Source organism: Mustela erminea, chromosome 18, assembly GCF_009829155.1.
Source record: "Mustela erminea isolate mMusErm1 chromosome 18, mMusErm1.Pri, whole genome shotgun sequence".
Taxonomy (NCBI): Eukaryota; Metazoa; Chordata; class Mammalia; order Carnivora; family Mustelidae; genus Mustela; species Mustela erminea.
In genome coordinates, this window is record NC_045631.1 from 45091709 (window position 1) to 45104668 (window position 12960).

The 12960-nt window shown below is 58.5% G+C and overlaps 2 protein-coding genes across 4 annotated transcripts in view; both read left to right on the forward strand.

Moving 5' to 3' along the window:
* The window catches only part of CRHR1 (corticotropin releasing hormone receptor 1), a 51314-nt gene extending 45375 nt beyond the window's left edge, over window positions 1-5939 (forward strand). For 2 of the 3 annotated variants that reach the window (XM_032321795.1, XM_032321796.1), the window contains one exon: window positions 189-437. In XM_032321795.1, coding sequence (XP_032177686.1) covers window positions 189-329 — 141 coding nt within the window. In that variant the 3' untranslated portion in view covers window positions 330-437. Of the gene's footprint in view, window positions 1-188 lie in introns of all 3 variants that reach the window. The other variant, XM_032321793.1, reaches the window with a different exon arrangement.
* Window positions 5940-9910: 3971 nt separating this feature from the next.
* Window positions 9911-12135, forward strand: SPPL2C (signal peptide peptidase like 2C). Its single transcript, XM_032321857.1, has one exon. It carries the CDS (start codon window positions 9967-9969, stop codon window positions 12025-12027), a length of 2061 nt encoding a protein of 686 aa, XP_032177748.1. The 5' UTR covers window positions 9911-9966; the 3' UTR covers window positions 12028-12135.
* Window positions 12136-12960: the final 825 nt, after the last annotated feature.

Consider the following 12960-nt stretch of genomic DNA (forward strand, 5'->3'; position numbering starts at 1 on the left):
AATATGCAAATAAGAATGTTAACGAGATGAAGGTCCCCGCCTCCTGCGCTGCACCTCTGTGCGCCTCACACCTGCGCACTGCGCACCTGCGCGCTGTCCCAGTACCGCCGCTGGTGCGGGCCCTAGGGAAGGGAAGGGGGTGCTGAGACCCAGGCTCCCGCAAAGTGCTCTGCTCCGCGCCCTCGCAGGTCCGCTCCGCCATCCGGAAGAGGTGGCGCCGGTGGCAGGACAAGCACTCGATCCGCGCCCGCGTGGCCCGCGCCATGTCCATCCCCACCTCCCCGACCCGGGTCAGCTTCCACAGCATCAAGCAGTCCACGGCGGTCTGAGCTGGAGGGCCAGCGTCTGGAAGATGCTCTCCAGGCTCCGCCAGCTGCCCTGCCTGTGGAGGGGACCGGCCCCTTCTCACACTCTGTATCCCCAGAAGCCGCTGACACCGACAGCCTGGGGGACACGCCCCCTCCCCGACCCCGGCAGAGCGGGAGTTCCAGGCCTGTGAGAGCAGCCACGGTCTGGGCCCCGAGATGAATGGGAAATCATCTGTAGGACTGGTCTGGGTCCAGGGCCTCTGGCTCTCCCATGCCCCAGTCCTCCCTGGAGATGGAAGGAAAATGGAGTGAAAATGGCCAGCTGGGAACCCAGAGCAGTGCATGGGTCCCTCCAGGAGGTGCCTTCTCCCAGAGCACAAGAGACCTGGGGCCTGTCCTCAGCAGCTGGGGGGGCGACAATCCCTGTCCTAGAGGAATTAGGGGAAACTTTTGTGACAGCCTCCAACCACTATGATGATGCCTCCGGGTGTTGGCAATGCCTTCCAGTACCAACGGGAACCAAAGCCAGGTTGCCAGAAGCCCCAGGCAATGTCATTAGAAATCAGGTGACATCATCAGACCACAGGCCACACAGCAGGAAATCCTCCCGAGCACCCCAGACTTCATCTGTGGCACTGTGGTCAGAAACGCCCTGTCTCGCTGCCTTGCACCTTGGACCTTGACTTCCCTTCAGGCCAGCAGGCCGCCCCACCTTTACCCCCACAGTATTCACACCCTGCTTTCTGTCTCCTCCTGTCCCTGGTGTCTCCCCCTGTGTGGGAAGATGGGGATGGGACGGAGAGGGAGTGTCCTGTGAGCAAGAAATAGGGGGTGCCCCAGACAAAGCCAGTGTCCCTTTCAGGGGGCAGAGAATACTCGGGGCCCTCCTGCCTGCTGGCCTCAGGGGTCTGGCCTCCGGGGGAGCCTCTGTGCTGGTCGCAGGGAATTTGGGGTCCCCTGGGTGGCCTCTGGGGCAGCATGATTAGCTAAGCGGAGATAGGAGAAGGGGCAGGGCACTTGGCTCCTCTCTGCCTGAGGGTCCTAGAGCTGGACAGCTGGCTCTTGGGACAACCAGCTAGCCCCCACTGGACCCTCCCGTGGCCAGAGGCAGGCTTTCAGAGATAACAGCATCAGCTCTGAGGGGTGGCTGTTGTAAATAATAATATTTATCTTTCCAACCAGCATTTGTGAATGTCTGGTCTGCACAGGGCTGGGTGGGGAGGGCGCAGCAGAGAAAGGGAGGCCAGTTTTCAGTCTTTGGGACCAGGATGTGGCTGGGAAACCTGACATCACTCCCACCCCTCAGGGTGGAGGCCAAGTTGAGCCACTGGGGGCATGGGTCTTCGGACTCAGCTGCCAAGGACAGCTCTTAGAAGGGGAAAGTCATGGGGAGGGAGCCACAGGTGAACAGTGCCAGCCAAGGACACTGTGGATGGGGCAGGGGCCACGGGGACAGCTTGAACCCAGGTGTGGCCATGGGACCAGACAGGAATGTGTCCCAGCCCCAAGGGAGGGGCGGAGCTGGAAGCCAGAAGTACAGCTGGAGAGGCCTTGACACTGTCTCGGCTTGAGACTCCCAGAAACAGACTCAGAAACAAGGTTTCCAGAACCAGTTCGGGGAAAGGGAGCCCAGGAAGAGAGTGGGGGCATGAGGCCAGGAAAGGGAGGCAGCGGAAGTGGGGGACCCCCACCTCCACAGCACCCCCTAGAGGCAGCCGGAGCGTAGTCCTGCAGCAGAAGCTTGAAGAGCCAGAATAAGGCACACCCCGCCCTTAAGCCCACCCCAGGGACCACAAGGGAGGAAGGCTGCTGGCAGGGGGTGGGGGGGGGCGTTAATCCCCTTGCACTTCCCCCAGCGACATGAGCCATGAGACCAGGAGAGAAGGCCTGGGCACAGCAGCCCGTGGTGGAAGGCAGCCCGCACCAGCTCCCGGGGCAGCAGAGGGGGTGGGACACAGAAACTCCACCCTGGCACCCAGGGATAGGGCAGCCTAGCTCTCGCTCCTGGGTCTCCAGACTGGGGATGTGGGGAGGGGACCAGAGGCACCAGGACAGAGATAGTCTGACAGCCTCCTGAACAAGGGCGGTGCGGGGACAGTGAGAGAATAGTCCCAGAGAAAGATTTGTAGAACAAGAGGGACAAGAAGTGCCCACGATCGAGGTGTCTTTTGCAACTCTGCCTTTCACTCAGTGAAGAAGTGAGAAAGCAAGGCTTCCCCTGCATAAGTTGGGCTGTGGGGACGGGGCTCCCCAAGGATGGAGGAGCATTGGAAGGAGGTTGCATGGACAAGAGGCTCCGGGGACCCGAGCTAGACACCGCCCCCTTTCCTGCCCGTGCCTCCAGGTTGCTTTAGCTGCTGGGCCCCCTCCATGCACCTGCTGTGCACTCAGCCCTGCCTGGCCCAGCACAAGGGGCAGAGATGAGCGGCACCCCCAAGACAAGGTCCAGCAGCCAAGGGCAAAGCCACCAGCTCCAGAAGGCCGCATCAGAGGACACCTCCAAGACGAGGCTGACAGTCATCAGAGAAGCTGCTCGGGGGGGCCCTGGCCAGGGGCTTCAGGATACCCCCCATTCGGAGGCTAAAGGGAGGAGGGGCTGCTTCAGAAACATCCGGGCCCCCAAGAACTGTATCTCCTCTGCCACGGGCAGGTGCCCAGAGTTTAACCCTTCCACGGCCCCTGGCTCAGAGACCAGGGTGAAGACAGGCCCCCAGATGGGGTCTCTGAGGGTCACTGTGCCCTGAGGTTCAGCTGGTGGGCTGGGTGGGAAGAAGTCCCTTGGGGGTGAGTGGGGGTGTGACGAACGGACAGACACACGAGAGCTCTTCTCCATGCCGCACCCAGGGGCTGCAGTTCTGGGGTACCCCACCAGAGCCCATTTCTCCCTGTGACCCTCCTTCATGGGCACAGACCCCTAGTGGAGGAAAAACCGCCCTATGGGGTTTTGGTTTTCCAGTTTGGGCCCCTTCACCTTTGAGTGGGACAGCATGGCCCCTACCCTGGGGTCCTCTGTTTCCCCTCCAGGCCTCCTCAGTCCTCCTGCCCCTACTGAGTCAGATGCCCTGGGATAGGACTGGGGAGGGAGTCAGATGTGGGAAAAACATGCTAGGGAGGAAGGGAGGTTTTAGAATCCAGATGTTAATACTTAACTGTGGGCATTGGTAAACTGCTTTGCAATCAGCAAAATCCTTTATAACATGTGTTATCTAGTCTTCAAGTGACTCAGGGAGCAGGGAACACCCCATTTTACAGCCAAAGAAACTGAGGCCTGGTGATCTCTTTGTGATCAAAGGTCCAGGGCTCTTTCCAGCCCTCAGTGGGCTGCAGTCCCCAGGTTTGGGTTTCAGGAGGCTGCGACAGATAACGCAGCTCTGGGGGGAGGGGACAGCAGGAAGCCTCAGGGCTTCAGATCATCTGGTTGGGGACAAGTCCCAGGTAAAGATGGGACCAGCCCAAAGATGGCTCGGCCAGCGTCCAGTTGCTGAGCTCAGCTCGGTGGGAGCAGTGAGGGTTCTGCACGTCTGTCCTGATTCCCGGCATGCACGCCCTACCTTCCCAACACCCTCCACCCTTCCATTCCTTAAATGGATACTTAATGGCAAATAGGCCACCAGAAGCTTCTGTGGGTCCCCCTGTACCCACCCAGGCTCTGCTCAGCCCAGGCAAGGGAGTCACCAGCCTCCAGCTCAAGGGCCTCTCAGGATCATCTCATGGACCGCCCGGACTTCAAACTCAACTGCCCACCCGAAGACGAACGGGAGCTGGTCTCTGGGTTCCAACACCAGCAACACCCTCCAGGGCTGAGTGCTTACTTAGCACCAGGCACAGCCAAGCCCCTCACCTGCTCTTCATACCACCCTGTGAGGCAGGGGCCGTTATCCCCACTAAACAGGTGGGGAAAGGGAGGCACAGAGAGGGTACAAGACCTGCCCCAGGGCGCCCAGCGGTGGCATGGCTGGGTGTGAGCCCAGGCTGGCCTCATCCAGCCTCTATGTGTTCAACCCTATGGAGCAGGAGTTCTTTGCCCCTCCATGCCCCACTGCTCCCTCCAATACCCTCCCTAGAGAAACTCCTCAGTTTCCCTAGCTTGTGGGCAAACAGCACGCAGACAGAAAGCTAGATGTAGAAGTTGGCCCCTACAAAGTGGGGGTGTCAGGGAGCCCACTCCTGAGCCTGGCCCCGCCTCCAGGTGTCCCAGCCCTGTCGCTGTTTCATGCCAGAGAACTGCCTCCTGTCCGTCCCTTGTACAGCCCGCCAGCCTCTGCAGACCCAGCTGGTCAGGCTCGGGCTCAAGACAGGCCCGCACCATGTATATTTTCCAAAGTTCTATGTGTGTTGGAAACATCAATGAGCTCATCGTCTGGGGATAACTTCAGAGACCACCTTCAGCCCCCAGACTGCCACCCACTCACTCCATCTGCCCCTCTGAGGGGTTCTGGACAGATGCCTGCTGCCTGGCCTTATTGCCCACTGGGCCAAGGCAGGTGGGGGCAGAAGCAGGGGTGAGGGCCATGTACTCAGTGTACCGTGAGGAGACTGGGCGAGTGAGGCTGGCACCCAGCTAGGGTGGGGGAAGACGAGGAGGCAGACCCACAGGGGCTCCTGCCTCTCACCTCCATTGCTGGGGCAGTTGGGGAGGGAGCAGAGGGTGACCCAGTCCCTTCTCGGTGTCTGTACCATCTCTAGAACGCGCATCTAGGACAGCCCCAGGCCAGGAAGTGTGGCCTGTGAGGGGGCCAGTAAGCTGGGCCCCCTCCCCACCCTTCTTGAACAGCCACACTGGGCTAAGGCCTGCTGTGTGAAGTCAGCTGTCCTTGCTGCCCTGAGTGGACAAAGACAAATGCTCCAGGTGCCCACTCTAGGTCCCCACACAGAAGGTGGAGACACTGCCCCTGGCCTGCCTGGGACAGTGAGGCCGAGAGCCCAGGCCATGGCTAGAGAAGCAGCAGGGAAAGGAGCAGAAGCTGCAGATACAGGGGGAGGCCCTCCAGGAAAGGGATGGAATTTGGAGATGGGGGTGGGCCGGGCTGCAGAGTCCTGGAGCAAAAAACCAGCCTCTGCCACCTGCCACTTGTGAGATGGCGCCTTCCCGGGCATTGTGCAGAGCGCCCCCTACAGCCAGACAGAGAGAAGAGCAGCTCCAGGGTCGTGGGGATGAGGCGGGATCGAAGTGGGGATGAGGCGGGATCGAAATGGGGATGAAAGTGGGAGGATCTGGGGAAGCAGCCTTTGGAAAGACACCCAGAAGCCTTCAGTGAACCAGGTCCCAGGAAGAGCCTCAGAGGGAAGAAGCCTAAAGAGAATTCTTTGAGCCAGGACCCCAGGAGCTCAAGGGTAGATGAGGGAGGAAGGGCAGCAGCAGGCTCTTTTGGGGGAGCCTGTGTTTCTGAACCCCAAGTAGGGGCATAGAGTGGTCTAGTTCCAGAACTTTTCATCACCCGAATGGAAACCCCATTCCCATGAAGCTGAACCCCATTCCACCATCCTAGCCTCTGGCCACCACGAACCTTTCTGTCTCTGTAGCTTTCCCTAACCTGGATATTTCACAAAAGTAGAACCATACTTGGGGCACCTGGGTGGCTCAGTGGGTTAAAGCCTCTGCCTTCGGCTCAGGTCATGATCCCAGGGTCCTGGGATCGAGCCCCGCATCAGACTCCCTGCTCAGCGGGGAGTCTGCTTCTCCCCCTCTCTCTGCCTGCCTCTCTGCCTGCCTCTCTGCCTACTTGTGATCTCTATCAAATAAATAAATAAAAGCTTAAAAAAAAAAAAGTAGAACCATACAGTGTTTGTCCTTTCGTGTCTGGTTTCTTTCACTTAGCACAAAGTTTTCAAGATTCACCCACATCATAGCAGATGTGAGAACTTCGTTCCTTTTTACGGCTGAATAATATTCTACCACACAGAAAGACCACACTATCCGTTCATCTGCTGAAGGCATTTGAGTTCTTTCCATCTATTCTGTGTTACTGTGAATAGTGCTGCTATGAACATTCACGTACAAGGGTTTTTTTGTTTGTTTTTGGAACACCTGTTTTTGATCCTTTTGTTATGTACCCCAGGGGTAGAATTCTGGGTCATATGGTGACTCTACGCCTCATGTACCAATTATCCGCAAACGGCTTTCTACGGGCAGCTGCACCATTGCACATCCCCACCAGCGATGTAGGAGAGTTCTAATTTCTCCACATCTTCACCAGAACTTGTTACTACCTGCGTGCATAGTCACAGACACCTTGGTGAGTGTGCGGGCCGGTTCTTAAGAGACCCAAGACTCCCTGTGTTGGGAGATGGGGGCCCAGAACGAGGGTCTAAGCTGAACATCAGCGGGGCCCCAGACAGATTTTATTATCACAGCACTCAGGAAGGAGCTGGCTGGCCGCCCCACCGCGCTCAGATCTAGGTGCTGGAATGCAGAGAGGTCTTGCTTCCCTAACCATCCCTGACCATCGCGCCAATCCTTCTCTGCAGTGGGAACCCATGGAAGGAGCAGCCGGCAGCCTTCCCCAGTCCCCAGGCCCTGCCAGGTGTCCCCGCACCAGCTGGGGGTACGCTCACTGGTCTGCTGGCTCTTTCCCTCGTGTATTTCTGACAGTTACCTTGTCATTGCAATTACTGTTTGTAATTGAATTAAATGTTACAGCCACAGACAAAACAGAATTGCACAAACAAGGAGAAATGTTGTCTCTTCTGAAAACTCGGTTGAAAGACACAATCTGAGTCACACAAACAATTAGCTGTCAACTCAGGTGGGGGCGAGACAAATAGAAATACCTGGAATCGGGGGGGAGAGATTGGGAGAGTCCAATCTCTAGTTGCCGGTGGTGTGGTGGTGGCTCTAGCTGCCGACCACTTCGCAAGATCCTTGAAGCTTGCCCTCCACCCCCCGCCCACCAAGAACCCAAAGCTGGATGTTGGGGATGGTGTCTTATCAGCGTGGATTTTTCAAGGAAGGTGACCTGTGATCAAAGCAGATGCCTTAAGGAGATCAGTGACTAGTTGTTCTGTTAAAGTGAAAATAAAATGTATTTTGTAGGGACGCCTGGGCGGCTCAGTGGGTTGAGCTGCTGCCTTCGGCTCAGGTAATGATCCTGGGGTCCTGGGATCGAGTTCCACGTCGGGCTCCTTGCTCAGAAGGGAGCCTGCTTCCTCCTCTCCCTCTGCCTGCCTCTCTGCCTGCTTGTGTGTACTCTCTCTCTCTGACAAATAAATAAAATCTTTTAAAAAATGTATTTTGTAGGTTGAATTGTGTTCCCAGAAATGATACGTTGGGAGTTCTAAACTCCAGGACCTGTAAATGGGACTTTATTTGGAAATGGGACCTTTGAGACGTAACCCTGTTAAGATGAAGTCACTGGATGGGCCCCAGGGCAGTATGAGGGTGAAGGTGTGGGGAGAGCAGAGGCAGAGATGTGACTGATGGGGCTGCAGCCCAAGGACACCAGGATCGTCAGCCACCACCCACAGTGAGAAAGGACATGGTGAAGGTCCTACCCAGAGTCTCCGAGGGAGCCTGGCCCTGCTGATACCTTGATTCTGGACTTTGTCTCAGTCAGCATGGCCTGTATAACAAATAGTCTGGGGGCTTAAACAACAAGTACAATGTCGCACAGTCCTGAGAATTGGGAAGAGTGAGATCAAGGTGCCGGCGGAGTGCGTTCCTCATGAGGGATCTCTTCCTGGTTTGCAGAGCTCTGCCATCAGGCTGGAATCTCACGAGGTGGAGAGGGAGGTCATCTCTCTCATGTCTCCTGTAAGGAAACCAATCCCATTCCTGAGGGCTCCACCTTCAAGACACCAATTCCTTCCAAAGGTCTCACCCCCAAATACCATATGTAAAGGTATGGAGACTTTTCAATGAGTGCCGTCTTCAAATGATTTTTTTCAACACACCCATGTGTTAGCCAGTCCCAGTCATCTGGAACAAGTGAGCAAGCCAGAGTCTGCTGGGCACCCAGTGCAGAGCATGGCAGAGTTCACCAGAAGTTTCCATCTTGTCCAACACCCTGAGTTTCCATCTTGTCTCTACTACTCACATGTCACCTTGGAAAAGTCTCTTCACTGCCTGGGGCCTCGGTCCCTTCTACTGAAAAGCAGGGTCATTCACAAACACATCCCACGCGCGTTTTCCAAGGATCATTTGCTGTTCCAGAATCTGAGAGCAGCAGAGAGATAGACAACGTCTCTGTCCTCACAGAACTTGACCAGCGAGACACAGAAAATAAACTAGGAAACATATAAGCAAAGACCTGAGTTGTGGGGCGCCTGGGTGGCTCAGTGGGCTAAGTCTCTGCCTGCCTCTCTGCCTACTTGTGATCTCCATCTGTCAAATAAATAAATAAAAATAAAATAAATAAATAAAATAAAATAAAATCTTTAAAAAAAAAAAAAAACAGACCTAAGTTGTGTCATGAATGCTAAGAAGAGGGCTTGTTTGCTCCTGGCCATGGTGGTGGAGGGAACACTGAGGCATGGGTCTGTACGATGAGAACTAGCAGTGGGTGAGGCCTCTGGGCGGGGGGTCAGAACTGGATGGCCAAGAAGCCTTCTGGAGTCATGAGGCTGGACAGCTCCCTGGGCAGGGCAAGGCCTAAGGGAGGGGTTGGTGTGGGAGCTGGATCTGAGGCCTGGGGCGCGGGCCTGTGGGCTGGGCTTCTCCGAGCTCAGGTTTACTCCTCCATGCAGAGGGCATGCTCAGGAACTAAAGCTGCTGTCACAAAGAGACCCATCATGAGCCGAGGGCTTAAGGAAGATAATGTATCCAAGTGTTGGTGTCGTGCTTCCCATAGCATGGGGCCATGCCGACAGCCAGGGTCCTGCTTCCTTTCCTTCCTCTCTTTCCATCCCTTAGGACAACGTCCTCCCCACCATAATCAATGGCCTTCCCATGACTGGCTTGTGAAACAGGAAGAGACAGACCAGGGGCCTCGGGATCCCCGTCCAGGCTCCTGAGATGCTCCCATCATTTCTGCTCAATTCCAATGGCAAAGACTTGACCATATGGCCCATCTGAACTCCAAGGAGAGCTCAAAATGAAATTCTGGTCACGTGTCACTACAAAAAAGCGTGGGTTTTGGAGGGCGCCGCGCAGCCTCAGGCCAGCTGGACACAGTCCTAATACTCCCCTGCAAGGACGCCATGGGTACAGATGAAGTGCGCGGCACTTAGTAAGTGTTCAATAAAAGTTTGCAAGGTCAGTGAGGTCAGGGCTCCCAGAGGCCTCACAAACCCTGTGGTCCAATGTTCTCATTTCTTGGCAGCTGAAGAAACAGGTGCAGAAACGAGAAGCATCTGTCCAGTTGCCCAGTCCTTAAGGGCCAAAGTTGGTCCAGAATCCGTGTCCTGGATCCTTGACCCCATCCTCTCTCACCTCCGATATCCAATGACTGATCCAGACCCACCAGGAGCTGAGCAGAGAGCAGGGACCCTGGGGACCTCTGGGTGGGGGGCGGCAGGGCTGGGGGACAGCCCAGAGAAGGACCCTGGGCTCCGAAGTAGTGTCCTGAGTCCTGGTGGCATGGCTTTGTGACCAGGTAGGTGTGGCTCCAGTTTCCCAGACAGGAGGCCGGGTGGCTCTGTGACAGAGGGCCACACCCGGGCCCCCCCGCCCCCGCCGGGAGCAGCGGCCGCTCGGGGAGGCAGCGGCAGGCGGCTGAGGAGGATGGCGTTCCTGGGCGGCTTCCTCCTCCTCCTCCTCCTCACCAGCACCGTGGCCCGGGGGGAGTACGGCGTGGTCCACGTGGTGGCCGAGAACTGGAGCAAGGACTACTGCGTCCTGTTCAGCTCTGACTACGTCACCCTGCCCCGGGACCTGCGCCACGCCCCGCTCCTGCCCCTGCACGATGGCACCACGGCGCCCTGGTGCCCAGGCCCGGACGCCCCCGGCGGGGCGCAGCCCAGCTCCCCCCGCCAGCGGCCCCTCCGCCGCACCACCGCCATGGTCATGAGGGGCAACTGCAGCTTCGACGCTAAGGGCTGGCTGGCTCAGGGCCAAGGCGCCCACGGGCTGCTCATCGTGAGCCGGGTCCGCGGCCAGCAGTGCGCGGACACCAACCCGGCCCCCCAGAACCCCCAGCAGCCCCTGCCGGGCCTCACCATCCCCGTGGCCGTGCTCCGCTACGCCGACATGCTCGACATCCTCAGCCACACCCACGGCAGCGCCGCGGTCCGCGTGGCCCTGTACGCGCCCCCGGAGCCGGTCCTCGACTACAACATGGTGGTCATCTTCATCCTGGCCGTGGGCACCGTGGCCGCCGGCGGCTACTGGGCGGGTCTGACCGAGGCCGACCGGCTGCGGCGGCGCCGGGCCAGAGGAGAAGGAGGAGGAGGGGGGCTGGGCGGGCACCCCCAGCAGGGAGCGCCGGCGGCCCCAGGGGGCCGGGAGGACGAGGACGAGGACGTGCCCGTGGACTTCACGCCGGCCATGACGGGGGCCGTGGTCACCATGTCCTGCTCCATCATGCTGCTGCTCTACTTTTTCTACGACTGCTTCGTCTACGTCATGATCGCCATCTTTGGGCTGGGGGCGGGCACCGGCCTCTACAGCTGCCTGGCACCCCTGGTGCGCCACCTGCGCCCGCAGCCTGTGCGGGGACCCGTGGCCGGCCGGAGGGTCTGTGTGCACCAGCCCCTGCTGCTGCTGGCCGGCCTGTGCGCCGTGGTGACCACCTTCTGGGTGGCCCACCGCAACGAGGACAGCTGGGCCTGGCTCCTGCAGGACACGCTAGGGGTGGCCTACTGCCTTTTCGTCCTGCGGCGGGTGCGGCTGCCCACACTCAAGAGCTGTGCCTCTTTCCTGCTGGCCCTGCTTGCCTTCGACGTCTTCTTCGTCTTCGTCACACCCCTGCTCACTAGGACCGGGGAGAGCATCATGGTGGAGGTAGCCTCTGGACCCATGGATTCCTTGAGCCACGAGAGGCTCCCCATGGTGCTCAAAGTGCCCCGGCTGAGCTTCTCAGCTTTGACGCTGTGCGACCAGCCCTTTTCCATCCTAGGCTTCGGGGACATTGTGGTCCCTGGCTTCCTGGTGGCCTACTGTCACCGCTTTGATGTGCAGATCCACTCGCGCCAGGTCTACTTCGTGGCCTGCACCACAGCCTACGCCATGGGCCTGCTGGTCACCTTTGTGGCCATGGTCCTCATGCAGATGGGCCAGCCCGCCCTGCTGTACCTGGTCTCCAGCACCCTGCTCACCAGCCTGGTTGTGGCCACCTGCCGCCAAGAGCTCACCCTCTTCTGGACTGGCCAGGGTAGAGCGAAGACACCTGCCCAGCCCGTGACAGGGCTCCATGGAGCCCCTTCGTGTGGCTCGGAGAAGCAGGAGGGTGCAGCAGACGTCCACGTGGCCAGCCAGTTTGAGGGGGCCACCAGCCACCTGGCAGAGGACTTGGACGGCAACCTGGAGGAGGACACGGCCGACACCGCCACCGTGTCTGAGGACGAAGTCACTGGTCCGGGTGGTCGCAGTGATAGCTCTGAGGGCTGGAGCGATGCCAATCTGGACCCCGACGAGCTGCCTCCTGCCTTCCCTGGCGCCTTGGAGGAGCCAATGCCACGGGAGCCGCAGGCCATGCTGAGACCGATGATGCCGCTGATGCCCCTGCCCTCAGAGCTGGGCCGTGCCCAGGCCCAGGCCTACAACACTGGCCTGCCCTGGGCAGGGCTCCACAAGAGGAAGGGCTTGAAGGTGAAGAAGAGCGTGTCGACCCAGGCTCCCCTGTGAACCGGAATGCTGAGACACATGCCTCGATGGGGGCTGGCAGAGTGCGCCACAGTGCAGCCACACGTGGTCCAAAAGCAGTAGGGGCATTAAAGATATTCCATATCTACTCAGCAGAACTTCGTGGTCTGTTGTGACTGGGAGAAAACAGCGACCACGGCATAGATCCATGCAGGGCCTGGAGGGTTCTGAGGCTGGGTGCCAGCCCCCAGGTATGCAGAGCACTTAACAGGCCCAGAGAGGGCACGTGACAGGGATGAAGTTCCTCAGCAAGGTCAGGAATTGCTCCCAGGGCTTACTGGACAGCCACCTCCCCTCTCCCCACCTGCCCACCCTCCACGCCGGAGCCCCAGCTCCCCGGCCTGACCGACGGGCCCCATCCCCGGAGCCCCACCTCACGGCTCGTCTTTTCCTCATGCTCGGGTCCAGCAGAACCATTACTGTTCCTTGATCGCACCACACCCTCCCCTCTGTCTTTGCATATGCTAGTCCCTCTGGCTGGGATGCCCTATTCCGTCCCAGACAGAAATACCCTAACCCAGGTTTACTCAAACACTCTTAGACACCTTTCAAGTGCTAGCTCACATCCACCCTTCCCCCCCGAGACCTCCCTGCTCGAGACGTCCTGACAGCAGCACACGCCCAGCGTGTTCCCGTTCTCATCCACCCGTTGTGCCCATAGGCACTGAGTATGTACCTGCTGTGTGCACTGCCCCATGGGGGGGCCACAGAAGGAGGCTGCTGTCTAGCTGGGGAATGGCAATTGAGAACAGACGAGAAACAACCTGAGAATCACCTCAGAGCAGGAAGGGAGAGATCAGAACCCAAGCAGAAAAATGTAGAAGATCAGGGCTCTAGGTCCCACACTCCCTTCACTGACTCTGGGCATAGACCATAGTCTCATCTTCAAAATGGGATTTATAATACCAGGTCTCC

What these genes read in the sequence shown, in the direction of transcription:
- SPPL2C (XM_032321857.1), top strand. Translation starts at nt 9,967, where the DNA reads ATGGCGTTCCTGGGCGGCTTCCTCCTCCTCCTCCTCCTCACCAGCACC.